Consider the following 27,872-nt stretch of genomic DNA (forward strand, 5'->3'; position numbering starts at 1 on the left):
TGGTTTTGGCGCTCCAGCACGCGGGAAAGGTTCGCATGCTGGTTTTGGCGCGGCCGGCGCTCGTTATTAAGAAGGCGCTCCCTCCATACTCTGTCCGGCGCCCACTCGTCTTGCCCCCTCTTACTAGCCTCGCCGCCTTTGCGCCACCATGTCGATGCGCCACCTGGGCGCTTCGGATTTTCGCGGAGTCCGCGAGCGCCGCTCCGCGCCTTCTCCTCTGAGATCTGGTTTGGCGAGAAACGCCCCATTCTCGGCACCTTCAACACCGCAGAGGAGGCAGCTCGCACGTACGACACGGCGGCGTGGCACCTCCTGCGGCCTCATCGGGAGATGAATTTTCCCGACGTGTCAATGAGCCAACGGGCGCAGGATCTCACGCCTCTCCCACGGCTTTTCACCGATGAGGATCGTCGTGACCACCGGAGGCGGCAACGTCGCCTCGCCATCGCCGAGATGGACGTGGAAGGCATGACGGTGTGGTGTGAACGCTTCCCATAGGACATTGTTGACGAGCGCTAGTTCTATAAGGAAAGGAGGACGGACAGGGAGTCGAGGAGGATGGAGCGAGCCACCTATCGGGAGGACAAGCGTGCGCGGAAGCAGACCGCTCAATTGAACATGAAGCTAGGAAAAGCGTCGTCCTGAGAAAAAATGGTCGGCGGCGTCGGCGACGAAGCAGGCGGGCGAGGGTGTGCTGTTGGATGGGGAGAGGCCAATGTGCCACCGACCAGCGAGCCCAGGGAGGAGAGAGGGCGAGCGCGCGCATCCGTCTTGTATCCGCGCCGACGCAAATCCGGCTCAAAAATAGGCCGGGAATAGGTCGGGAGGTGAACAAAAGCGGACGCGTGTCCGTTTGTGTCGGCATGTTGGGCCGACTTTTCTATCCGCGTCGACCCAAACGGATAGCGACGGACGAAATGGGTCGCCTCATTGGAGTTGTTCTGAGGGTCTATATTTGACTTAGACTATGAGATACACAGAACATGCCTAGCAGGATTCGAGGTCTCCCACCTTGCCACATGAGCCCGGAGGCAAGCGAACCAACGAGATCGCAACAACCGCTCAAACCCTAGTTGGCATTTGTCTTCCACTTATCTCCAAGGTTTCTAGTCTGGCAACATTACACATGTGAAGTGTTATAAATAGATTATGCCTAAGCTTCTAGAACTATGTTCAGGCCCTACTTCATTTTTGTCAATGGATCATATGAAGGTGGACTCGATGGTGACCTCGTGTGAGGGACAAGCTTCGCATTTGTCATGTCAGCAACTTGAGGTGAACTCGCCTGGGCGCTCGTATGTGGCCTGGTGCCCACTTCTGCCCCGCCGGAGCATCATCATGGTGCCCTCTTTGTAAAAGATCTTTATGACGTGCTCGCCAGCTTGGAGGCTTCTAGCCCTGGATTTGGAAGGGTGGTTGCTTACCTCCTTACAGGGTCGGCAATCAAGGACAAAAGCAAAGAACGCAAGTGATTGCCCTCGGACCAGTATCCCGAAGGAGAAGTCACTCAAAGTGCAAGGGAAAACAGAGTGATTGTCATAGGATATGCGTCCGCAACTGCTTGATGCATGGAAGATCTCGGTCCCTCGGCTCGTCCTCGAGGTTGCATTCGTTATTGTGGTTTTGCTGTTGCACATTTCCTTTTGTTGACGTGTTCTCATCAGCGCCATGTTGCGTTGTACAAGTGTTTGAAATTGCGATGTTGTGTGTTTGAAGAGTTTGATGGGCTGTGTGTGTGCGGTCGTGGGATTTCACACCTTGTGAGTAGTCCACTTATGGTTTGATTGTATGGGTTGTCGCATGATTTGTCATAAATTAATTTGACAATCTTCTTCATAATTAATCGAAGAGGCGAAACCTTTTTTTTGCGAGGGGAAGAGGCAAAACTTTTGCCTCCATTTGAAACAGTTATAATATATGAAGAGGAAGTTGCACCGAGATACAATTTTTGGGGCTCTTTCCTCTAGACAAAGAATGCATTGCACGTAGTTAATAAAAGTTTGCATTGCACGTCTTTGTTTGCTAGGATTCTTCTTTTGAACGGCTTTTTTTAGGGAATTCTTTTGAACGTATGCTAGTTGGTACAAAGCCTGCTGGGCCAAAGCTTATTTTAGGTATGAAACCGAAAGAGTTTGATAGTGAGCAGAGCTGTTACGCACCGAGGGAGACTAGACTGAGAAATCGATGAACCATACAGCTTCCAGCAGGAAGATCTTGTAATCTCCAGCAACATAAAGAACAAGGACGTCGGGGCCAAAACATCAATACTACCGAACTGACCCACACGTAAGTATATACCGTAAGTCGTCCTATATAAGTACATGTGCCTTGTGCACTTCTCTCTACAGTTTCGAGCAGAGCACAACCCTTTCTGTATTCTCCTGCACCTTGTATAGGAAGCTTGGAGCTTAGATTTCACAGAGAGAACGAAGGAGTACGTAGATGGCGACTTTCGGGAGAAGTGCAATTCTTGTTGCACTGTTGTACATGTGCTTTGTTGTGACCCATGCATGCGACGGTATGTGTTTGATTAAGTTCCCTGACCAAGTTCCCTCCTAATCAAGCGCTGTTGTATAATGCTAGTTGATTTATAATTGTGGGCATGTGACTCTGGCACACGTTTGTCTACCCTTCTTCACATCTGCCAGTTATCTAGTATGTTAGAAGAATAAAACCTGTATGTAAAGGTCCCATCTCTATTTCTGGTTTCTTATCAGTCAGTACTCAGTACTCTTCACTCTTTTCCTATTTCTCTTGAAATGGAATATCTGGGCTTTAAAGTGAAAAAGGCATGCAATCTTTCACTAAAGAAAATACTTCAGTATTATTCAGATTATAATCATTTCACTACATGAACGGTATACACCAAAGAATGACGGCAAACGGGAACTAAAATAGATGCGGGGTTGTTTCATCTTGTCAGCAAAACAACATCTTGTACAATCTGATTTCAAAAAAAAACATCTTGTACAATCTTGCCATCTTCATCTTTCCTATTGCTACTTGCACAAAGTTTCATCTTGATGTATGATTTCTTATCTATATTTTCCTACTCAAAGGAAACGGCGTGAGATTCGGATACAGTGGGAGAACTGGCCCCGAGCATTGGGGGAGCTTAAGTCCTAATTTCACAGTTTGCTCAAAAGGAATCTACCAGTCTCCAATTGACATCGTGAGAGATGGTGCCTTACACAACCCAGGAATGGAGCCCTTAGAGAGGGATTATACTTCTACAAATGCTTCAATGGTTGACAACGTCTTCAACATTGCGGTTTGCTCCGAGCCTCTCAACCAAATGGTTCTTTATATCAATGAACATAAAATGTTCACATACAAGCACGACGATACCTGATTTAGCTTATCTTTATTTTGTTTGTCTTACAGTAATTTGCTTCGTTTGCGAGTTCTTTTTTCCTGGATCGGCTTTTCTAGCTTTGGTTTCCTTTGATGTTTTGGTTGTATAACTTCATTAACTTGTGCCATCGGTGTAGTGTAATAAAATACACGCATTGTGAAAAAAAAGTCCATCATATTGTGGTCTTCTACATAATGTACCAGTGACTATTACAACATGTTCATGAAAACATGTGTTCTGCTACGTGCACGTAATCTCCTAGTTTAAAGTAATGTGTATTATGAAATCATTGTGCCAACTGATTGATGTAGCTGCGATACAATGACACTGTTGGGACTGTCAAGGTGGATGGGAAGAAGTACAAATTGAAGCAATTGCATTGGCACTCCCCCTCAGAACATACCATCAATGGCCAAAGGTTCACATGTACGCTTTTGAGATTTGGGAAGCATTCAATTTCCCTTGTACTAACTATGTGCACCACTCTCTTACCCTGGTAGATTTGCGGTAGAGCTCCACATGGTTCACTCCACCGATGATGGTGACATTACTGTTGTGTCAATCCTTTATCGTTACGGAAAACCAGATCCTTTCCTTCACCAGGTAAATCGCCGTGATAAGAAAAGGGGAATGTGTTGCTACTATATGTATTATCACTGTCGCATTGTAGAACACTACACAGTGTATATCACTGAGATATGAAATGGTCAGTAGCTGTTAGTTAGTCAGTTGAGTAGTTTATATACATTTAATACAAAGCTCTGTTTTATATGAATAGTCGGGAGACATTGACCTGTTTCAAGAACTGAATAACACGATCACAACTTGTAATTTGATTTCTAATCAATATGTATTGGACTTATATGTTGAACCAGATGACTAGGGCACACCTAATGACGTTGCATGCTTGGTCTACATGCATTTTGATTTGACTATTTGCTTTGTATTGTACTCATAGATAAAGGATAAGTTGGCTGAATTGTCTGCGGAGGGCTGCAAAGCTGAGAAAGGTGATCCTCTCCCCGTTGGGGTGGTGAATATGAGGGAACTAATGCAGGGTGCACATAGGTATTTCAGATATGTTGGATCTCTCACCGCACCACCATGCACAGAGAATGTGATCTGGAACATTCTAGGCGAGGTATTCCATCTGCTCAAATATTGAAAATAGTGTGGAAACTTTAACTTCACATGATGTTTATGCAATGGGAGTTACTAATCTATATATACTTTGAGATGTGTCGTAGATAAAAGAAATGACAAAGGAGCAGGCTGCTACTTTGATGGCACCTTTGAAGGGGAGTTACAAGCACAACTACAGGCCGCTACAATCACTGAATGGCCGCGCCGTACAGCTCTATGACAGGTCACGCAATGTTCAAAATGTTCTTTAGTCAACTGAAGTTTGATCCATGGTGAACTATTTTGCTTTGTGCCAATCCAGAACAATGAAAGAAGCGTAAGGTGACATGATAGATTGCAATAAAATGTAGCTCGTGGCATTGGTACTTGTGTGTGCAAGAACATAAATTATAATTATGGCCATTATCATGTATTTTTGTGTAACCATTGGGTTGTTGTTTGGATATTAATACCGATCAGTGAAATTTCAAATAAGGAAATTTTCTAAAGTAAAATAGCAATGAAATTTTGTTGTCTGAATGGTGTTAGAAATGTTCTCTTGTCCGTTTTGTTGATAAATCTGAAAGAACACCATGATGTGAAATGCAATATCATTTTCCTTAAACCAAAGAATTCGAATGGCACCAAAACTAAATTGATTCATCCACTTGTGAATATTGTATGGTGGGCGGAGTTTTTCCCCACTATTCCAAGATGAGGGTATAGCAGTATTGATCATGTTGGATGTGGTCAACAAGAGGATGAGGTCCATCTGTTTTTCATGTGCTCTTGCGCAGCTTGGTTTTCCTCTCCTTAGTTTGTTCGTTCGGATGCTTTAGTCCAGGGGCATTCCACCTTGCATTCTGTTCTTGATTTTCTTCGCATGAGGCATCCATATGGCTCTTTCTAACATTTTTACATTTCTTTGGTGTCTCTGGAAAACAAGGAATGATTTTCTCTTTGATAGGGCGAGGTCTCTTCCTCATCAAGTTCACATTGCCGCTCTTGCGTTAACCTCTAATGTGTATGACAATGCCCTTCTCTTGAAGCAGGCTCCAACTCCAACTTAGTTGTCTTCTAATCAAATTCCTTTGCCTAGCAGAACCCTTAGGTCTGATTTGTTGGCTGATGGAGCTAAAATCTATTCGGATGCAACTTTTAGGACCAAGAAAATTCCAGGTTTGTTGCAAGGACCGGTTGGCATAGGTGTGGGAATCTTTATATCCTTACCCTCTAACCGAGGAGAGATCAATGTGCAAGTGCAATCTTCAGCTCCTCCAACTTCTACTCCTCTGCAAGCGGAGGCTCTTGCACTAAATTTTGCTGCTTATTTTGCATCTCAACTCAACATTGCTCAGCCTACTTTTCTGACGGACTGCTTGGTTTTAGCGGGGGCTGCTGCTCTATGTAATGTCTCCACTTCTGAAACTCCATGGAGTATCAGGAAATCTTTGGCTAGTTTTTTTAAGACTACTTATCAGCTTCAGCCAAAAGTGTTTCACATTTCTAGGGAGATCAATGGTATTGCTCACAATCTTGCTCAACAAGTTTTATGTGCTATTGGCGACAGTCGGCTCTTTTGTTTTGCTGCACGACACAATCATGGTCTTTGCCCAATACTGCCTCTTCTTGAAAAATTTCAGATTCAGGGCTTTAGAATTCATATAGTTCAATGTTATTAATTTTCTCCTTGTAGGTTTTGGTGTGGCAAGTTTTTATCTTTGTACTATGTGTTGTGCTTGGTTTTTATTCGTTTGCAGATCTCTAGAGTTTGATGCTATATCGCGAAGCTGGGTACATCAGTTTCTTATTTTGCAGGGTTTTCATCTTGATTGCAGATGTATTTTGCTGTTTCTACAGTACCTTCACATGCTTGCTTCAAGAAAGATGGCTGATCAGTAGTGAAGCAAAAGGCAACAACAATTGCTAGTTTCAGATTCAGAGTGTTCCTGTGCTAGTTCTGACCATGTTGATCATGGTGTAGTGGTCATTCCCACTTTGCCTCATATAGGGTCTTTCTTCAGCTCTCTTTTCTAGATACTGCTGCTACTCCTCTCTATATCTTTAGCAGATCTATGTAGTTCTCTTTGTACTTTCTCTTCGAGCTGAATGAATTTGGCACTTTGGTGCCTTTGCTTGTTCAAAAAAAAGTGTTACTAGTATAACCTTTGGCACGCCTTGCCACACCCTTAAGAAGACACACAAAGGTTGACACAGAGAGCAAAACCTCATGCATGGGGTCCTGATCAATACCGAGAGGTTTAAAACTTCATGGGATGAGAATAATAGTTGTTAGTCTAAGCACGAGGATCGGGTTGCCATGGCAATGAGATATCTTGCCTTACTGGGTGCCGAAGAAAAAAATTGGTCTTCTTGTTTGGTATGAATGGCTTTTTATCTAGTGATTGGGTGGCATACTTGCACGAGCTTCTATGCCCATATATACAATAAATTACATCAAACCATCACAAGTTGGAGCAATACATATCCACTACTTTTGATAGCTCTAGTTCTCATTGAGAGCGTTTTGACAGCTGATCTGATGACCCAGAACCATTTGCGAGGACCGATATGATAGCACACATAGAAGGTACATTGAGGTGGGGGCACCCCACCGGTCGGATATATCTCCTTCTTGCCACCCTTTTCTCCTTTCACATGTTGTTATTATTGCTGCTTGCACCATTGTTGTAGTGACCACATCACAAGAGAGCAATGCCGCAGTCTTCGACCCTTTGTTAGTATGTGTACAGAACTGCAATGAGTGTGATAGGATGCTACCTATGAGAGCAAAGGGAGGAGCGAGTGATTGGGTGGATGGAGGAGGGAGAGGCGGAATAAGGAGAGGGTAGCAATGATGGGCGCTCGCATGTGGTAGTAGAGAGAATGAAGGCCATGTGCTGCCGCAGCTCGAGAGAGGGATAGTGATCCACCTTAGTGTGGCAGTGGCCGGTCAAGAGTGCCAAATGTGGCGATACGAGTGTGGGTGGCATAACATAGCTCCCATGGCCTGTCTCTTCCACCGTCTTGTCGTCTAACACGTTGGAGCTCATCAAATCAGAGGCTGCCGCTTCCAAAATTGTGATGCATACAATATGGGAGTGGGCACGTTTCTCTATTAGTCTTAGGCCCGAACGAGGAAGTGCAGTCCAGCTGCCAGGTTTTGCGGATCGATTCGAGCGAGATAGTGCAGTATGAAGTTGCACCATTGGAGGGTTGAGTTCACATTGTGGAGGTGTTTTGTTCGATGATTCGTAATGTAAACCGATAACAACAGGATCTGAATACCTTAGTTATTTTTTGTAGGAGTTAAGCGTAATGAGGTCCTGTGTAATCAGACAACATTGCTATTATGTTTCCGCCAACACCTCCCCGATATCTGGTACCTCATGATTTTGTAGCAGTTGTTATTCTCTTGGGCTGGACCAGCGGTGTCGAAGATGAACATGACTAGGGGCTTGCCAGATTGGAGTAGTTGGCGGCGCAAGACCGGGGATGGCTGACAGCGCTTAAAGTCGACGGATGGCTGGCAGCGCGCATGATTAGAATGGTAGGCGGTGCTTAAGATCTAAGAACCGGCGGTTCTTGATTTTGGGGATGGCGAGTGGCGCTTGAGATCTAGGGGAAGCCGGGTCCAAGGAAGAGCAGGGGCTAGACAAAGAGCACATGGATGGTTATTAATTCCTTTACCTAAGAGAACGAAACAAACTTGAAAAGAATTCATTACACCTCCTAAAATGTTGTGATTTGATTACATTAACGCCAATGTTACCATTTTTGTAGCCAAACATCTCCTGTAACTTGACTCCTTTCGCCTAGTCGCATCGTGGCAAAATGATGTTTAGGTTAGGGCCGATGATGGCTCGAGCGGATGAGGTCGATGGTGCAAGAAAGATGTTTGCATGCAACATCTCCATTTGATACCTACATCGTGGTCTCACAAAGCAACTCATGTTGAAGATAGAAGGGGTAGGCTAAGAATATAGATGTGAAGAAGATAACCATGAGTCATTGATAAGTGAGCCCCACATTTACGTGAACATACCATCCACGTCAGCCCCATATTTACTGAACATACCATCCACCTGAGCTCCACATTTACGTGAACATACCATCCACGTGAGCTATTCTATCGATCATGTTATGTGAGCCCAGGTAGTCAAATTCACTTTTGAAGCTTTATGAGCCGAGGATGTATGCTATGTGTGCGACCAAGCCCAAACAATAGTTGTTTAAGTAATTTAGCTCCCTACATATGCTTTACTTGTAATTTTTTATTTGTATGCCCATAGAGTAACCAAGACCGCGTTTCCCTAAAAAAAAGCGAGTAGAGCACATGCAACAATACCTTGCTCTCGCTCATCATGTTACCCCAAAAATTGGCGACCACATACTACCTGCGGTGAACAACACGTATGACGCTTCACATCCCACACTATGTACTTGCATCGGTGGATCGACCAAGACCTTCCACACTTTTTGGCTCGGAAGCGAGAGAGAATATGTAACCAGTGCTTGAAATAGAAAAGTCAAGGCTCCTTACCGTTCCTCTCAGATAGAATTCGTGTTGAAGCTTATAGATGAGCCTCTTCGAGTCAAGAGACTAGTAAAAACATGTCTGACATGTTCACGCAACCCGCAAAAGCTATATATAACTTGCTGCGATAAGCAGGGGCGGAGGCACGTTATGGACACCGGTGTCACTGGCACCGGGTAAAATACGCATTTACCTTATACAAAGTCCAGATTTTTAGGCTGGACACCGGTAACTTTTGGACCTGGACACCGGCCAGCCCAGCGACTGACAAACACAAGCGAGGCAGTCCAGCCCATCTACGTAATGCCCACTCCAGAAACGATCGATTAATCCTTGGTCCCTGTATGTGCGCGTGTTGAAAGAAAAAAACACTATCGATCTGATTAATCGATCCCCAATACGGCTGTACCTTATCTATACGTGCACCTGTTCGGTTACTCATCCGCCCGGCTTCTGCGCCTCAACCCTCACAGCATCGCCCATCTCGGCCCTTCTCCGTCGCGCGGCCAGCCGCCGGTCCGCCCAGTCACCATTGTTCAAGCATCGCTAGCCGGCGACCTGAACCCTCACCCAGTCATGGATTGTTGAAAGTTTGAGGTACGTCTCGACTTCAACTCAGCACTTGGTAATTGCCGATCTCTTTCAAATCTGAAATCTCAGCTGTGTGTAGGAATTACAAAAAAATTAAGTTCTATTTTTCTAAGTGTATGGCTAGGGTCGTAAAATTTAAAGCTATTACAATTGGAAACAATTCGCTGTGATTCATATCTAACCAGGGGAGGATTATTTATGCAACAACGGCGAGACACAATGTCGAGTAAGTTTAAGTCCTTAATCGTATCATTCGATCGATACATTTTGTTTATTGTTTATGCTCTTGCATATGCAAACACAAATAATGTAACTCGTATATTTTTGCTAAAACAGTAATAATTAATCACAGGAGAATTTATAGAAAGGTTTCTTAAATAATATTGTAAATCGTTCATTGTTTGGCGTTCTTAGGCTTGTTCAAATTTGCATAATCAACTAGTATTTCAAATGGAAGTGAACAATTTATTTTGATAAGAAATCTCGTTGCCATATAATTAGTGTTCTTGGTGTGTTATTTTATATTATTGCTTGGTGTCCATCCTTATACATATGATGTGTACGTGCACGTGGACACCGGGACATTTTTGTTCTGGATCCGCCCCTGGCGATAAGTATGTCAGCATCGCCTGCAGGGGACCACTGAAGTAGGCTGATCCATTTAGCATTGTTTTGGGAAGCTTCTACTTCAATTTTAATGGTCTGGGGAGGTTTCGGCCGTTTTTCCTTCTTTGCGTTTCTTTTTGCTGGTTTTTTATTTTTCGTTTTCTTTTTTTCTTTTCTTAACTGTTTTTTATTCAAATTCATCTAGTTTTCTAATCTTCTAGGTTTTGGTGTAGAAATTATTTTAATACACCCTGAACATCTTTTTGAATGCACGTTACATTTCAGACACACATTGAAGATTTTCCAGTACACGCTGAATAGTTTCTAAATATATGTTAAACATTTTTTTAGATACACACTGAACATTTTTTGAACACATGTTGAAGACTTTCTAATACACGTTAAATGTTTTTCAGATACAGATGAACATACATGTTGAACATTTTTAAATACATTGTGAACTTTTTCATGTCATAAATATTTTTTTCAAAATTGCTCAAACAAATATTTATATCTCATGGACATCTTCTGTGAATGATGTGAACAAAATATATTTCCATGAATATTTTTATAAATAATATGATCAAAATTTTAAACGTATGTACATTTTTACAAAGTCTAGAACATTTTCTGAATGGTATGATTGTATTTTCAAATATTGTAAAAAAATAAAAAAATATATCATGAATATTTTTTAATGAGCGGTGAACACTTTATAAACAATATGAACAAAATTTTAAATATATGGGCATTTTAAATGTCTCGATTTTTTAAAATTGTATGCATGTTTTTCAAAAACTGCAAACATTTTATTTACAATTTATCAATGTTTTTTAATGTGCAGTGAAATTTTTAGTAATTTAAGTAAATCAAATTTTAAAACTCTTTTTAAAGTATAGAAACATTTTTTTTTCTAATATGCAGTGGACATTTTCTTAGGGGTAGGCGCACGCTAGGTGTGGCAGGCGTTTTTTTAGAAACAGGTTGTTTCCTTTAGACAATTTTTGAAGCAGGTGCATCCTAATTGAGGCCTGTAAGCATCAAGCCTCCGTGCACAAGCTATTAGATGTGTCGGCCCGGACGAGTTCAAAAAATTGTTGCCGATGTGGTCAACAAGAGGATGAGGTCCATCTGCTTGTCATGTGCTCTTTTTCTCGTGCAGCTTGGTTTTCCTCTCCTTGGTTTGTTCGTTCGGATGCTTTAGTCCAAGGGCATTCCACCTTGCATTCTGTTCTTCTTGATTGTCCTAGCATGAGACATCCATATGGTTCTCTTTCTAACATTTTTACATTTTTTTGGTGTCTCTGGAAAGCAAGGAATGCTTTTCTCTTTGATAGGGCGAAATCTCTTCCTCATCAAGTTCAGATTGCTGCTCTTGCATTAACCTGTAATGTGTATGACAATGCCCTTCTCTTGAATCGGGCTCTAACTTCAACTCAGTTGTCTTCTAATCAAATTCCTTTGCCTGGCAGAACCCTAAGTTCTGATTTGTTGGTTGATGGGGCTAAAATCTATTCGGATGCAGCTTTTAGGACCAAGAAAATTCCAGGTTTGTTGCAAGGACAGGTTGACACAGGTGTGGGGGTCTTTATTTCCTTACCCTCTAATCGAGGAGAGATCAATGTGCAAGTGCAAGCTTCAGCTCCCCCAACTTCTACTCCTCTGCAAGCAGAGGCTCTTGCACTAAATTTTGCTGCTTATTTTGCATCTCAACTCAACATTGCTCAGCCTACTTTTCTGACGGGCTGCTTGGTTTTAGCAGGGGCTGCTGCTCTAGGTAATGTCTCCACTTCTGAAACTTCATGGAGTATCAGGAAATCTTTGGCTAGTTTTTTTTAAGACTACTTATCAGCTGCAGCCAAAGGTGTTTCACATTTCTAGGGAGATCAATGGTATTGCTTATAATCTTGCTCAATAAGTTTTCCGTGCTATTGGCGACACTCGACTCTCTTGTTTTGCTGCAAGGCTCACTCATGGTCTTTGCCCAATACTGCCTCTTCTTGAAATTTTCAGATTCAGGGCTTTAGAATTCATATAGGTCACTGTTATTAATTTTCTCCCTGTAGGTTTTAGTGTGGCAAGTTTTTTCTCAGTTATATATGGAAGCCTGGGCATGTTTTTTGGTATTTCTTGAGCTCTGCCTTCTCTCTGTACTATGTGTTGTGCTTGGTTTTTTATTCGTTGCATATCTCTGGAGTTTGATGCTATAACGCGAAGCTGGAGTTTCATCTTGGTTGCAGCTATATTTTGCCGTTTCTACAAAATTTTGACATGCTTGCTTCAAGAAACATGGTCGATTAGTAGTGAAGCAAAAGGCAACAGCAATTCCTAGTTTCATATTCAGAGTATTCCTCTGCTAGTTCTAACCATGTTGATCATGGTGTAGTGGTCATTTCCACTTTGCCTCATATAGGGTCTTTCTTTAGCTCTCTTTTCTAGATATTGCTACTCGTCCTCTCTATATCTTCAGCTAATCTATGTAATTCTCTTTGTACTTTCTTTATGAGCTGAATGAATTTGGCACTTCGGTGCCTTTGCTTGTTTAAAAAAATGCATTTTGTGTCAAACTGTCGAGCTTTCGCACAAGCTGGCGAGCGGTGAGCTGGGTTGATCCATTAATCTGTTGCAGCATTTCCTATTTTATGAACCTTCCAAAGATTCCCAACCGGTTTTTATCGGTTTTGGGAACCTTCTAGAAGGTTCCTGAACCGAGTTTTCTATTTTATTACCTTTTCATTTCTATTTTTCTGTTTATATTTCTTTTTTCATTTTTTATCTTTTCTGTTTATTTTTTTTGCTTTTCTGTTTCTTTTGTTCGGAAATTTCAAATATTGTTCAATTTTTTTGAAAAAAAAGTTCTTGTTTTAAAATTTTGTGCACAATTCCAAAAAATGATTGTGTTTGAAAACAATCTTGTGGTATTCCCAAAGATATCTTATTTTCAAAATTTGTGCACAATTTCAAAAAATATTCTTTTTTTAATTTCAGAAAAAAAGTTGAGGAATTTCAAAAAAATGTTCTTGTTTTCAAATTTGTTCACAATTTCAGAAAAATGTTCATGTTTCAAAAAGTGTTCAGTAATTTCAAAAAAATTGTCCTCGTCTTTTAATTCGTTCACCATTTGAGAGAAAATTTCATGCTTCAAGAATGTTCGCGGTTCCAACATAAAGGGGTACAATATTTTTTTGTTCATTTCAGAAAAATGTTCCGTTTTAACTTTTTTGTTCGGAATTTTAAAAAATATTCCTGTTTTCCAATTTTTCATAAATTAAAAACTGTTTGTGATTAAGAAAATATTTGTAAATATCAAAAAATGTTTGTGTTTTTCATAATTTGTTATTTTTTCAGAAAATGTTAAATTTTAGAAAAATTGTTCGGGATTTGGAAATTTTGTCCATGTTTCTCTTTTAAATAGGAATTACAAAAAATCTTCTCCCAATAGAATTGCGGCATTTGAAAATAGCAGACATTTTTCAAGAAAAAAATTCAAAAAATAATTCCAATTCTCGACGCTTCTTTGTGTTCTTATAAAGTTTTGCACCTTGATGTTCGGTTATCACTGTCTGGCTTGGTGGCTAACCGCTTGCTGTCTAGTTTCTTCATTGTCTGAGGTCGTGGGGATCACATCTTGGAACTCTCGATTGTTTTTCAGCGAAACATGTTGGACGGCCCAGTCGGGGCTCGCCCTGCGCGTCGAGCTCCTGTACATTTTGCGTCATATAGGAGGTCCCCCAGTTCAGGGCTTCAAGATAGCAACTAATCAAGGAGTACTAGATGTTGGGGCGCCACCTAGTGGCGCCACCTCAAGCGGGCCTGTGCGCACTTATCTTGTGTCGGTACATTCTGTTGTCATGTTTAGTCCTAATCTCACTCATGTACATCAATAATGGATTTGTGCTATAACATTAGGTCCAGTGGCGGAGCTTTGTGGAGAGCAACCTGGGCCATTGCCCCCCCAGTCCATAAGAAAGTTAGCAAATATCGTCTAGTATTCAGCCCATATGTCCAATTAAAATCAGCCTAAAAGCATGTTTCTTGCCCCTCCAGCCCATTTGCCCCTCCACAAATTCAGCCCAAGCTCCGCCACTGCTCTCAGGCACCTGAGACGCTGCAGGCAAGGTACCTTCAAGGAAATTATCTCACGGCAGCAGCTGAGTTCCAATAGCTCCAAACCAAAAGAACCTGAAAGAAGGAACCCCAACTCATCCCCCGTGATATGCACAAAACTCTGAGACAGATTCGTTAGGCTTCTCATGCAACCAAAGCCTACGGTGGGGTGGAAGGCACAACCTACAAATGTTAGATCACGAATGGAGTTTTGACACCCATCAGATAAGAGTGAGCATGGGATTTTGTATTTAGGCTCTTTGTAGAATGGAACACCCTCTGGACACAACAGTCGAAGGGAGAGTCCTTCTATCCCGGGTGCAATGGCAGTCTGGAGGCAACTATCGAGACAAGAATTGGTGTCGCCATCATATGGACCATAGAATTCAAGGTGGAGTGTCTTCACACCGACGCCCGAGTGGCTTCTCAAAATACGACTAACTTTGTTGTTGTAATCTCTTGTCAGTTTACTCTGTCCACGCGCATTTACATTGTACCCACTGTTTCCATACAAAAGCTGAGGTTGGGACGGCACTTCCATGAACTTCGAAACACGCGAGAAACACAAGCAGCACGCGCAGCATCTTCCATTGGCAGAAAGGAGCATATATGAAGCCAGATATCCTGTATGCACAAGTAGAGAAGTTCAAGATTTGAATTGCGGAGGCAAAAAGCCAAAAAGTATCAAGTGCAAGATAAACGTGCGAGATATCACTATTTAAATATGAATGTCATGATTTTTTTTTTGATAAAATGCAACAAGTCAGCTTCAAATTTCGAAATCATAATGAGAAAGATTACACAAGAAAACCGCACGAGACACTAATCCATGACACGAAACCCTTGTCCTCTGTTTCCTCCATATCCCAACCTTCCTCTAGATCTTCCAGGCATGGGGAAAAAAGAGGAGACACAGGGAAAAGCAATCTGCTTGGCCCAGCCGTCTGCTGTTCCTGAAATTGCTCCTCCTATTAATTTAGCAAGTGGCAGTAAATGAACTAGAAAAAATATCTTTGTGGAGTAATGTGCACAGGCACTCTCTTCGGCTTGCATTCCTCCAATATCCTGCCCCCTCTCGTGGGCCTGCAGTTATGCTATGACACTCGTTGATTGTAGATGCTCCGTGCCGTGGGGATTCACAACTCGTTGATTGTGAATGCTCCTGTATCGCACCGTGGGAAGGTAACTCGTTGATTGTAGATGCTCCTATATTGCACCATGGGGATCGGAACTGGTTGATTGCGGATGCTCCTATATCGCGCCATGGGGATCGGTGGCTCACAAAGTCTTGGTATTGTGACCCCTCGTCAACACCACACATCTGCTTGTGTTTTTGTTGGTGATGGTACTTCTGTGTATACTGGCTTATCTTCGCCTTCCTCTTCGGCACCCATTTTCTTTCTACTACTGTTATTGTATGGTTTTCGGCCTGGTTTCCCTCATCAATGGGGTCAACTTGTTTAGGTTTTCCATCTGGTTTTCCTTGTGAACTCGATCAGCCAACCAAGAGGGTGACACTCTCTTGGTATCTGGCCTCTTTGAGTAATATATATTCAGGTGGGACCCTCACCCCACCCTTTGATTTCTCAAAAAAAAGGTATTATGTATTCTGTTATCAGCATTATATGACGTACCTCGGGAAGGCACTTCTTTATTCTTTTGCCAGTCTGAGAAGCATCGTCTGATGAACCAGTTGATATATCTGCAACACGACATGGCCATGAGACGCCAACAAAGGAAACAGCAACCCAAGAACGAGTACATCAATACAGATCTAGTTATGACCATCGTGCAGCTTTTGTGCGCATTACAAAAACAAACATGTTTCAGTTTGTAAGAAGAAAAGGGATTTTAATCGGCCGTAGCTATTCTTGCAAAACATTGCAGTCTTGGCAATCCAATCCTGTAGAACATGACAGTAGAGCACATGATTCAGTGAGCATGGGCATCTTTGCACTGCCCCTGCCAATTTATTTATTTATTTTTTGTATATATTTATATCTATATCTACTAATAAAGCAAGGTGCGTTTTTTCAATTTTTTCATCCGTTCACCCCATATTATTTTTTCTGAATTTTTTTACTATCCGAGGTGGTACTAATTTTCCATCCATTCGTGGTTGGCCTCACATGATTTTTTGTCGATTTTAACGCCTCGCCTGTGGCCGGCCCATCTAGGTCGTGTCAGGCAGCCCAATAGCAGTCTGAGATGGGGAGGCAAAAATATTTGCTATTATAAGGAATTGAACTCACAACCTCCAATAAAGGACTTTCACCAACCGCCAACTGAGCTAGAACGTCTTCTACTGGTTTTGTACTGTAAGTTTATCTATTGAATAGTACCACATCGCCCTTTTACGTCCAACCTCATCAATTTATATACGTCTTCAAGTTAGTAGGTAACAATCAACTCAATAAGCTAGACCGGGAATCAAAATACGTATAAGGAGAAAGGAAAGGATTGAAAAGAAGGAATAAAACTAGGGAAGGAAAGGAATTTAAAGAAAGAATAAAATAAAATTCGATGTGCCCTTAAGAAGGAAAGAAAAGGAATTAATAGAGCGAACAAATTTGGCGGATTAAAAGAAGAAATGGACTCTATATGGCTACCTGCATGATGGATGAAGGGGCCGGAAAGTGAATAAATTTGGTGGATTAAAAGAAGGAATGAACTCTATATATTGCTGCATGCATGGATGAAGGGGGGCAGGTGTTGTTTGGAGTCATATGGGCCGTATTTGCAATACCAAGAAAATAAAGGTACACGAGGTGCCAAATAATACATCACATGTACATTGTTTCAGGTGATTTCGTGTAAGGTGTAACTGATCGACCCTTTCGTGAGGTGACAATAGTAAAAATAACTATGAGTATCTCTCTGTGAGAGAGAGAGGGAGAGGATGAACTATTAATCCAACGCCCACGGAAATCAGTGGTGATACAATACAACCATCAACTATGAGTTTGTTGTAGCCTAAACAACATGGATCCATTTTCTAGGAGACAAATTCACTAATTTCCCTGAAAAATGTCATTGACATCGGAAAATATATTGTTGTTATAGTTGAAGAGTTTTTATATTTTTGGACCTACTTTCGTTACTCATTAAAAAATTAAGACCGTCCTTCTAGATCTAATATTGATATGACTGCTAAAACATTTCATTTATTTCCCCACAAATCTTAGTAATACAAAATTTTGCATGAAGTGCAATATGTTTTGCAGTGCTCACTACATTTTTTCTCCCATTGCAACACATGATCTCAGGTAGGTGAGTTTCATCTTTCGTTGGTGGTGTTTCACTAATTATGTCCCGCGTCATCTACATCAACATAGTGCGCTCATGGTCGGAGGGGGGTGAACAAGGAGAGACGTCTGATCGACCAGCCAGTGCCCATCACCGACACACTCCACTCTTGGGCATCGCTAGGAAGAAGCCGTCACTGCATGATCCGTTGGCACCTGTCACCAATGCACCACCAATCGAACTCATCGCCCGGTGTTTCCGATAAGAAATCCTCAATCCTCACTTTTCCTATAATATTAGCCGAAGGATAAGGATAAGTGTGCAATGCTCCTCATCATATCCAACATAACCGACGCTCCATATAATGGTACCTTGACCGGGACAATGGTTGTTCATAGTAAGCAACATTTATTTCGTAGCAAAGCACGAGCATTGTCTACAAAATTACAAGTTGGTGTAGGAAGGTCTTGTGAAAGTGGCGTGCTAGACTGTGTTTATCAAACTCATCCCCTTGGAATTGAGAGCATGCATTGTTAATTGGTGGATAACAAGACCACCATCTGCGATGGTGATGAAGAGGAGAAGTGGCAACACAGATGGATCTCAAGCAACGTGCGAGGATTTTTGTTCTCCCGTTACAACGGGCACATTTACTAGTGAAACTAAAGCAGAGAGGGACACGGCGAACAGAGAGGCGGAGGGGCTGTGGCTTACGGCGGCCTTGGATTTGCCGGTGACGAGGATCCTGCTCCAGGGACGCCATAAGACAGTTGGGCGCTAGTAGACCCATGAACGATGCATCCACGCGGGAAATCCCTCTCTTTTCTGCTCTGCCTCCGCCTCTCCGTCCGATTCTGGATCGATCCCGAGCCCTGTGTGGACTCTCGACCTCAGTTTCGGTTGGAATCTAACTCCGGAAGGAGATCGCCTCTGACGCCGCCTTTCCCCCTTGCAGAGTAGTAGTAGGAGTAATTTAAAAAAATACAACCTCGGGTTTTAAAACGACCCGGATCAGCGAGTTCAGGGTTTCCTCCTCCTCCACCCCCGCTGGGACCAGCAAGGCCGGCCGCCGGCGCCGCCTCCCGCCGCCCCGCCTCGACCTCCTCAACCAATTCTGCAAGCTAGCTTCTCCCATGGCGGCGGAGGGGCAGGAAAAGGAGAAGATGGTGATGTTGTGGAGCGAGGACGGCGTGGACTTCGTGCTGTCAGAGTCCGAGGCAGAGGCCCAGTGCGGCAGGAAAATCAAAATAATGATGAAGCACGACTTCGAGAACCACATCATCCCTTCCGGCGACGGCGGCGGCGGCGAAATCAACTACTGCCTCATCCGCCTCCCCGTCCGAGGCGACACACTCTCCAAGGTGATAGACTACTCCAAGATGCACGCCTCCGGATCCCACGACTTTGACCCACTGGGATGCGGACTTCATCGCTGCTTTCAACCACGAGGCCCTCTTCGATCTCATCCTGGTGAGTACGTACATACATACTTTCACATTGAGCTTATTCGTGAGAATTCTAAACTTTTGATTCAAGAATAGTAGAGAGGAACTTATGTCACCACAAACAAAACTAAAAGTGTTGGATTTCAATCTGGTGTTAAAGATCATAAATCGATTTGCTACACCCTCCCCAGTATGAAACCAAGGATATGTAAGATTTTGGTCCAAGGCATCGTCGGTTCCTAGCTCCGCCACTGGTATTATCTATGATATGAGTCATGCCCATATAGCAACAAACAGTTTTGCTCATTCGAATGAGAATTATCTTAGAGCTCAATCAACTCCTTAGCAAAAAGACGCCATATCTCATTCATTTCTTTAAGCTTTGCATTACTACTTGCAGGCTTCGGAATATCTTCAAATAAGAGGACTGATTGACCTAGCTTGCCAGACTATTGCTAGTAAGATAAAGGGGAAATCTCCGCGTGAAATTTGTAATATCTTCAACATCAAGAGTGTCTTTCCTCCGGAATTAGATGGAGAAATGATAGCAAAGCGATTGCAAGATTCCACAACTTGTTCGAGCGACAAGGTATGTTCCTTGATTGATCCACTCTTTTCACGTAATGCAACCTTACCACTATAGAGTCATTTATCTTATGACTTGTTTCATTGTGACATCAATAACAAAATCCTATGGTCATCTTCTACACTTATTCCATTGTTGCTCTGGCGGATTAACAACAAAGTCTTACCCTCGTGTTGTGGACAAGCAGGAGTTGCCATGCAGTGAGACCCAATGTTTAATGCAAGAGCTCGAATTCGAGGAAAAGGCTTTGCAGGCTCTTGACATAGTTCGATGTCAAGAGTTTACGGGATACGATCCTAAGGTCAACGCTTACACCCGTACCCGATTCGACATATTCAACCTAGCCTTCTTTGACCTTGACAAAGAGTGTGAGTATTTTCATAATTGTTTCATTCGTTAATCTTCTTTAGGTACTCATTTGATGAGCATACATGTTGGTTTTGATTTGTGATTGTGGCCTCTATCCACAGCTGATTTTTGTCGTGGTCCGCGGCTTAACATGATTCCTTCACCAATACGTAACTCGATCGTAGGATCATGTGTAAATGTCATTACCTTGAAGGTAAAGGAATCGGAAGTTGGCTTCCCGATAAAAGTTTTTGGTACCGTTGTAGCAAGAGACCAGGTCGACTATAGATGTGTTTATCTCTTCAGGCGTGAAAGGGATGATCCCCAACTCATCACCTCGGTGGTATGTATTTGTGCCTCCAATCTTTTCCTATGCTTATGTATGGCTTCAAAACACATGGAAAGATTATTTTGGTTGAATTTTCTTTTTGCAGGATGGCAAGTTAACTTTGATGGATCCATGCCGAGGGCTTGTTCCGGCAGACAGAATATATTTTGAGATGAATTTAAAGATAGTCCGTGATGGAGGTGAGGTTGAAGATTTCAGCAAAGGTGTGATTGTTTTCAACAGGGCCCGCCTCCCTAATGATAAGCAGACCATGGGTGTGAGTCTAAATAGTTATCTGAGTAGGGTGGAAGTGAGATGTGCGTATGTTGTATATCCCATTGAAGCTACCATTGAAGTCAATATTTTGAAGGGACCGTGTAGTGTCTCAAGAGTTGCCGCCTGGACTACCAAGAATTATGAGTATAGTATGGATCTTTACAACGGTGGTGAAGCAGCAGCAGAGATTGAGGCAGGAACCGTTCCCTTGAGTCGGCATGTTGTAGCTGTCCCACTTGGTAGAAAGTTGGTGCTCCTTGTCACCGGTCGTAGCGTTGGTGATGTTTTTAATAAAAACATCATCGTACCTTTAGGACGATCCAATGAGATGATGCATTATAGATTAGGTTCCGCACTTGTGGAGGTGAAACTTGTCTGGACAGCTGTTCCCAGACGCGAGAGGCAAGATATGATCAAGGATGTGGGAGACGAGAGCCTTTTGATGTGATGCGGCTGAGCATCTGTTTGATGGATGGAAATCGACACCTCGAAAGTATTCTGTATTCTGGAAAGTATCTTTATTTTCTAGCAGACGGCTGTAGATTCCATGTACTCGTATCTTTATATTTTGGAATAAAGGTGTTTGATTTACTACTCTGTTATTCCTGCCAAAGAGTGTCTTTTTTAATGGATGGAAATCGACATCTCGAATTATTATTATCACTAGGAATAACTTAGATTCGGATAGTAGCGCAAAGCTAAGTAAAAAAAAACCAACGTTGCTTAACTGAGACAAAAATACGGTGACTTCAACAGTCAACATTGTGTTTTTCAATCAAGGTGAAAAACTGTATACAAAACAGTTGCATAGGATGTATACAGGCAAAATGTACTGCCAAAGATGGGCAGCGCAAAGTGGATACAATGATTAGCTGAGTCTAGCCGAGCTGAACCAAAATATTTAAGCTGGAACGCTGTATCCAAATTGTATCAGCGTAAATCTGTAGTGCAAACAGAACGTTTTGGACCCAGCCATTCTACTACATCATTATGTATTCGTAGAATAAACAGTAAAGTAGTTCCTGCTTATATAAAATGCACCATGGAAGAATGAACAGAAAGAAAGCGTGCTCTGCTTTTATGGAACATATTCTGAAAATCAAAAAATGGAAACCAACATTAGCAAGTACAAATGGAGCAGAAATTTGAGAGCACAGATAACTATATATATATATATATATATATATATATATATATATATATATATATATATATATAAACATACACGAGAATCAAGTATTTCGGACTTACGACCTCCTTGGCTCCTTCAACAACAGGAAGTACCTGTCTAAAATATAGGCAAAAATGATGATTGGCATTCGGCGGTTCACATAGAAAAACTGAAACGGTATTTTCACAATTATTTGCCAAACAATTATGACATCCATGGTACACCACCTTTGCTAAAATGAAGTCTAAGTTGGGTGTTTGCAATGCAAAAAAAAAAAACTTTCAAATGCTGTCAGAAGAAAATTAAAGCTCTACATAAATCCCATCACTTGTGTACTACACACAAAAGCATAGCAACAAATGATACATCTAAATAAAAGATGACGGCAGATATTGGATGATTAATCAAAACCAAAGCACGGCTAAGCACCAAAAAAAATTAAACCCACCTGCAAACTATGATGCCAACAATAATAATTAAGAAAGAGTCAGTAAAACATGACCAATCATGGTGGATGATAAGTACATGACATGTGGACACTGCATTAGCAAGAGGGGGTATATGAGGTACCATACAAATTAAAAGACAAAAAAGAGTTGTGCACGCATGATCAGGCTTTATAGCAGGAGATCCTGGAGCAACTCCAATGCCAAACTGTATACCCCCACACAAAAATAAGAGAAGCATAGCCATTCTGAGATGCTTAATAGAAGAGAAAACTAAGGGGTATATTCCAGAGCAATAGATATGGACATACATAGCGAAGTGTAACAATGGTGGAAGAGGCAAAATGAGCCGGGGATGAAAGAGTGAGGAGAGAGCCGATGCGCTGCCGTCAGCCGGAAACGTTTCAATGACGATCAAACCCCTTTGACCAAACGGAAACGGCACGGAAGGGTATTTCCATAATGGCACATGACGGAAGAGGGGCATAATTGAGCATGTTTTTATTTAGAGGTAAAGATGAGGTCAGACAAAAATTAGGGGGAAAATGGAAATGTCCCAATATGTTATTGTCATGCAAGCTAGCTGCAGCAAGGTGCTACCTATTATCCTTGTTACGTGTTATGATGAAAATATTATATTATTCTCATAAATTGTTTGATCTAAAATTACAAGACAGGTGCTACCAATTTTTTTAGAAATACGTAATCTCAATATGTTAATTTGAATAGAAGTGGTTCAGCATGGTCATTTGCCATTGAGGGCAAAATCGTCATTTTGCTTACTTTGACAGAAGTGGTTCACACCGACTTAAACGGTTGATGACAAATTGGCAAAGAAACGAGCTTGTAAGCAGCACAAGAGCAACATTGGTTTGTTCGATGGCAAATGAGCAATAGCCGAGATTGCACTACAAGAAATGTGTTAATACATGACGGACTCGGACTGTCACAATTATGCGCATAACCGTCAAGATAGGGCATTCATGACGAATTCTGAATCCGTCATGTATATCGCGTCATAATTTGGCCACCATGCACTCCTTGACGGATTGCCAAATCCGTCATGGATCCATGACGGTTCTTGACCGTCACAGGTTAGTATTAGATAACGGCGTTAACCATGCATTTCACATCAACGTATTACATGGCGGCCAACAAGGATCTGACATGGCGGCCCAATTGTTTCAAAATTTGGCCCAATAATTTTGTTATAGCCTTTGTGGCAAATGGCCCAAATAGAATTCCAGCCCATGAATTAGCCCAAATAGGGTTTCAAACTAAGTTTTTATAGCTCTATATTCTTTCGACCGAATCAGCTGCCAATTAGTTTGGGTCCAATTCGTACTTACAGACCATTAGATTTCCTTAATATTTCTGCACATATCATCGTCAAATAAAAGCAAATTACATAAGGAGCAAAGGCAAAGCGGACCGCTAAAAACTAAAATATTACAAAAGGTCATTTGCAACGAAGGCCACAACCCCCCGCTCCATCTCCGCCCATCGCTCGCCGGAGATTCTCCACATCCCGTCTATTCATGATGGATGGCGCGACTCCGGTGTCCTTGGCGCTGCTCGCCGTTTTAGCTCGATTTGGTGCCACTTTAGTACATCAGATGCGCGGAGCTGGACGGGATTACAAGGAGTGGCCGCACCAGTATCCATTGCACTGGGACCTCGAGCACCAGTACCCATTGCCCTGGGATCTCGTCGTCCAAGCAATAGTTCAGCGCGCCCACCAACGAGCCCGCTCACTCGACATGGTGACACGGGCACAACCTGCATCAAGGGCACCGACGCCTGGATCAGGCCGGTGGGGAGAGAAAGGGGTAGGGGACGCCTGGATCAGGCAGGTGGGGAGAGAAAGGGGTAGGGGAGGCTAGAGGTGAGGGATGGATATGACCGCGCTGTGATCTACCCACAGTTGTCGTGGGCTCATAGATCTCGGCGGGATTCGGCTGGGGGTGAGGGCACTGCAGCGATGCAGTGTGCATAGGGGCGCGGCCGGTTGTGGGGTAGATGGGCACGGTGGGAGGCGGGGGATGTGGGCAGGACGGCGAGGAGCCAGAAGGGGAGGAGGTGAGTACGGCCGGCTGGCAGCGAGTGGTGCGGCTGGAGAGGGTGCTGGTTCAACGGCGAGATTTGGGGAACCAGAGGAGTCTGGGAGGATTTCTCTGGAAGAGAAGACAACACGTGGGTGGGCTGCAGAACAGACTAGAAAGAGGGGGAGGTTTGCTAGCCGTCGGATCTCAGAGTATCTGATGGTTTGGAATAGCGATCCGTGGGACGGTATGTTCAACCAATCACAGCGCGAGTTTTCCCTCACACTGGATTGCCACATCAGCAGGAGTTGTTATTTCTTCTAACAAAAACAGCAGCATGTCGTGACGGTTTGGACGACGCTAAAAAAACAAAGCAAAGCCGGATCACTTTTTTTTTTGAGGGAAAGCCATCATGGCGGTTTATATTTCATGTGAAAATAAGGATACATCGTTTGATAGGACGTCCACTAGAAAACCCGGAGGCTCCGACTTCCAAACAATAGTTCGAGAGGACTCCGAATTCCTAGCCAACACATCGGCCGCCATATTGGCTTCTCTAGGACAGTGATTAAAAACAATAAAACTAAAATTACGAGCTAAGAAAGTACATTCTTCATAGATTGCCACTGCATGTCTGAGGAAGTTCCCGCCGTTCTGCATAACATCAATCACCTCCATGCAGTCTGCTTCGACATAAAGTTTGTTGCAACCCATATCATTAGCAAGTAACAACCCATTTCTCAGAGCCCTTGCTTCTGCCATCGCCGCATCCTCCACAAAGGTAATGTCCCCGCATGAAGCAACTATAAAATTTCCCATGTCATCTCGCAGGATAGCTCCTGTACTCGCAGAGCCGCTGTCCATCTCAAATCCCTTGTCGATGTTCAATTTTATAATTCCCTCAGGTGGCCTCTCCCAGCCGTGTCTCCTGATCTTTGTCTTCTTATTTCTAGCTCTTGTGAAATTTTTAGCTAGAGCTGCAATAGCCTGCGCCGATCTGGACGGGTCCTGTAGAAACTCCTCGTGGGTGTAGCGGCGACACTCCCACCACACATACCATATAGTGGTTGCCACCAGTGCATTGCGTTGGACTCCCGTCACCGTTGCCTGTAGGCTGCTCTTGGACAGAAACATGTCAGCTAGTACTGATCCTCCCTCACGTTGTGCAGTACATACCTCAGCCACCAATTGTCCTAGACCTAGGATGCGCCACACATCTTGTACTCGTGGGCATAAGAATAGGGCATGTTTAATACTCTCACAATCGATACTACACATAGGACATTGCAAACTCGTGATCATATGTCTATTTGCTAGAACCCCCAGACAAGGGATGGCTCCAAGTAAGGCTCTCCACACATGAATCTTTATCTTGGCTGGTACACTTAATTTCCAAATGGTACTCCAAATAGGACTAGTACTTGAGGATTGAACTGAGTTTGTCATTCTCAACTTTCGTCCATGTTGGTGTTCCCACTCTTCATGATAAGCTGACCGTACAGAAAAAATACCGTTCTTATTGCAGTGCCAAGAGACAAAATCATTCATCATACCTATAGCCAAAGGTATATTCAGAATACGATGTACATCGACTGGCCAAAATAATTCATTAAGCAACTGCTCATCCCAAACTCTATTCTCTTCATCTATCAACTCAGAGACACGTGTGATAACAATATTACCCCTCGGGGTCATTACTCCCCGTGTAGGGCTGGTTGGGATCCATGGATCCTCCCATATGTTTATTTGAGAGCCATCCCCTACTCTCCATATATGCCCTCTCTTGAAAGTTTGTATCCCACTCCATAGGCTCTGCCATGTATAAGAACTACCATTCTTAAGACTACAATTCAGAAGGTCGCCCTCAGGAAAATATTTAGCCTTCAACACTCTCGCACAAAGTGATTCTGGTTCAGACAACAACCTCCAACACTGCTTAGCCAAAAGTGCCATATTAAAATAGTGCAAGTCTCTGAGTCCCATGCCCCCTCTCTCTTTTGGAACACACATCTTCCACCATGCAAACCAATGCATATGTTTTTTATATCATCATCGCCCCACCAATATTTAGACATGGCCGTTGTAATGCTATTGCACACCTGTTTGGGCAATTTAAAAACTGACATAGCATACGACGGGATAGCCTGTATCGCTGCCTTCAGCAAGACCTCCCTACCTCCCACAGATAACAATTTTTCTTTCCATCCCCTTATTCTGCACAGAACTCTGTCAATAAGATGTTGAAAACAATCTGACCTGTCAATTCCCACAATTGGGGGTAGTCCCAAATATTTGTCCGTGATCGCCTCCGCCATAATATTTAGAGTTGTGCACACCTCCACTCGAGTTTCAACAGGGGTACAGGGGCTAAAGAAAATACTCGATTTAGCTTCACTCACCAGTTGTCCCGAGGCAGCACAGTAATCATCCAGTGCTCTCCGAAGACTATTAGCATTTGCTGCATCGGCCCTCATAAGGATAAGAGAGTCATCGGCAAACAGTAGATGTGAAACCGGTGGGGCGTCCCGGCAAACCCGAACTCCAAGCAAATTACCCGCCTCCTCTTCATGCATAATCAAGCTAGAAAGGCCTTCATCACAAAGCAAGAATAAGTATGGCGAGAGCGGATCCCCCTGTCTAAGACCCCTGGACGGAACAAAATAGTCAGATAAATCATTATTAACTCGGACTTGGTACCTTACAGATTTTACACACTCCATAATCAATGCCACCCAGCTGGGCCTAAACCCTAGTCTTAATAAAACCTTCTCCAGAAAACACCATTCGACCCGGTCGTAAGCCTTGTGCATATCAAGTTTCACCGCACAAGTACCATACTTACCAACTGTTTTCCTCTTAATTGCATGATATGATTCAAAAGCCACAAGAAAATTATCCGTGATGAGCCGCCCCGGAACAAAGGCGCTTTGGTTTGGTGAAATAATATCTGTCAAGAGAAACTTAAGCCGGCTCGCTAAAAGCCGGATCACTTGTTCTATTAGCTTCTCCTCACCAACGGACAGACCAACCATGGCGGTTTTATTAGATAAAAGAATGTAAGACTATTGATTCCCATCTAGATGAAGTTAACAAATTATATTCATATTTTTATGAGTAACCATCACATTTAGATACATTAAAACTGAGCGCTTTTCCAGCCATCTCAGACCATTAGCATTCTTGGCCGTCGGATCTACTATTTTAGGAGTTTTCGGCCGTCTAATCAAACGGATGCACACTACTTCTAGCTACCGGACTGGGAGCTACTCTCGCAACAAAATTGAAGGCCTGTAGTTAATTGGGCCCTCGCTCTTGCATGAAGCCCACCCAACAATCCTTGCTCCACCTTCCTCTTCTCGCGATTGAGCCTCGATCCAATCAAGCACATGTACTATACGAGAGACTGATGTGGAGTGAGGCGACGCGGTGCGGACCTTGCCAATCGATGCGAGGGAGAAGCGATGCACGCATAGGCAGCTGGTGCAGAAGGAAAAAAGTAGCGTTGTAGGCATTGAGTGGCAATTAAAGTCGATCCGCTGTAATTAAGCCACCAAAGCATCCGTTCCTATTACTCATTTATGATAGGTAATGCGCGCCACTTGCCGGTGGCGACTAATGGTTGCGGTTACTATTTCGAAAACCTACATACTCAAGTTCATCCGCATA

At 42.9% G+C, this 27,872-nt stretch overlaps 3 protein-coding genes across 3 annotated transcripts; all 3 read left to right on the plus strand.

The window, feature by feature from the left end:
• The first annotated feature begins 2,442 nt into the window (after nt 1–2,442).
• LOC123107327 (alpha carbonic anhydrase 1, chloroplastic) lies at nt 2,443–4,749 on the plus strand. The gene is made up of 6 exons (XM_044529313.1): nt 2,443–2,518; nt 3,060–3,271; nt 3,667–3,773; nt 3,856–3,958; nt 4,314–4,496; nt 4,603–4,749. Exons 1-6 carry the CDS (start codon nt 2,443–2,445, stop codon nt 4,747–4,749), a joined length of 828 nt encoding a protein of 275 aa, XP_044385248.1.
• Nucleotides 4,750–18,697: 13,948 nt separating this feature from the next.
• Nucleotides 18,698–19,995, plus strand: LOC123107328 (SKP1-like protein 1). The gene is made up of 3 exons (XM_044529314.1): nt 18,698–19,042; nt 19,410–19,598; nt 19,783–19,995. Exons 1-3 carry the CDS (start codon nt 18,698–18,700, stop codon nt 19,993–19,995), a joined length of 747 nt encoding a protein of 248 aa, XP_044385249.1.
• A 448-nt stretch (nt 19,996–20,443) lies between these two features.
• On the plus strand, nt 20,444–20,995 carry LOC123101443 (uncharacterized). Its single transcript, XM_044522895.1, has one exon. The coding sequence runs from the start codon at nt 20,444–20,446 to the stop codon at nt 20,993–20,995; it is 552 nt and encodes a 183-aa protein (XP_044378830.1).
• The last annotated feature ends 6,877 nt before the right edge of the window (nt 20,996–27,872 follow it).

Source organism: Triticum aestivum, chromosome 5A, assembly GCF_018294505.1.
Source record: "Triticum aestivum cultivar Chinese Spring chromosome 5A, IWGSC CS RefSeq v2.1, whole genome shotgun sequence".
In the NCBI taxonomy this organism is placed as follows: Eukaryota; Viridiplantae; Streptophyta; class Magnoliopsida; order Poales; family Poaceae; genus Triticum; species Triticum aestivum.

Coding starts and splice junctions, on each gene's coding strand:
- LOC123107327 (XM_044529313.1), top strand. CDS start 2,443: ATGGCGACTTTCGGGAGAAGTGCAATTCTTGTTGCACTGTTGTACATG. Junction 3,272..3,666: donor ACAACGTCTTCAACATTGCG/GTTTGCTCCGAG, acceptor TGATTGATGTAG/CTGCGATACAATGACACTGT. Junction 3,959..4,313: donor CAGATCCTTTCCTTCACCAG/GTAAATCGCCGT, acceptor TTGTACTCATAG/ATAAAGGATAAGTTGGCTGA.
- LOC123107328 (XM_044529314.1), top strand. CDS start 18,698: ATGGCGGCGGAGGGGCAGGAAAAGGAGAAGATGGTGATGTTGTGGAGC. Junction 19,043..19,409: donor GATCTCATCCTGGTGAGTAC/GTACATACATAC, acceptor TACTACTTGCAG/GCTTCGGAATATCTTCAAAT. Junction 19,599..19,782: donor CAACTTGTTCGAGCGACAAG/GTATGTTCCTTG, acceptor GTGGACAAGCAG/GAGTTGCCATGCAGTGAGAC.
- LOC123101443 (XM_044522895.1), top strand. CDS start 20,444: ATGAATTTAAAGATAGTCCGTGATGGAGGTGAGGTTGAAGATTTCAGC.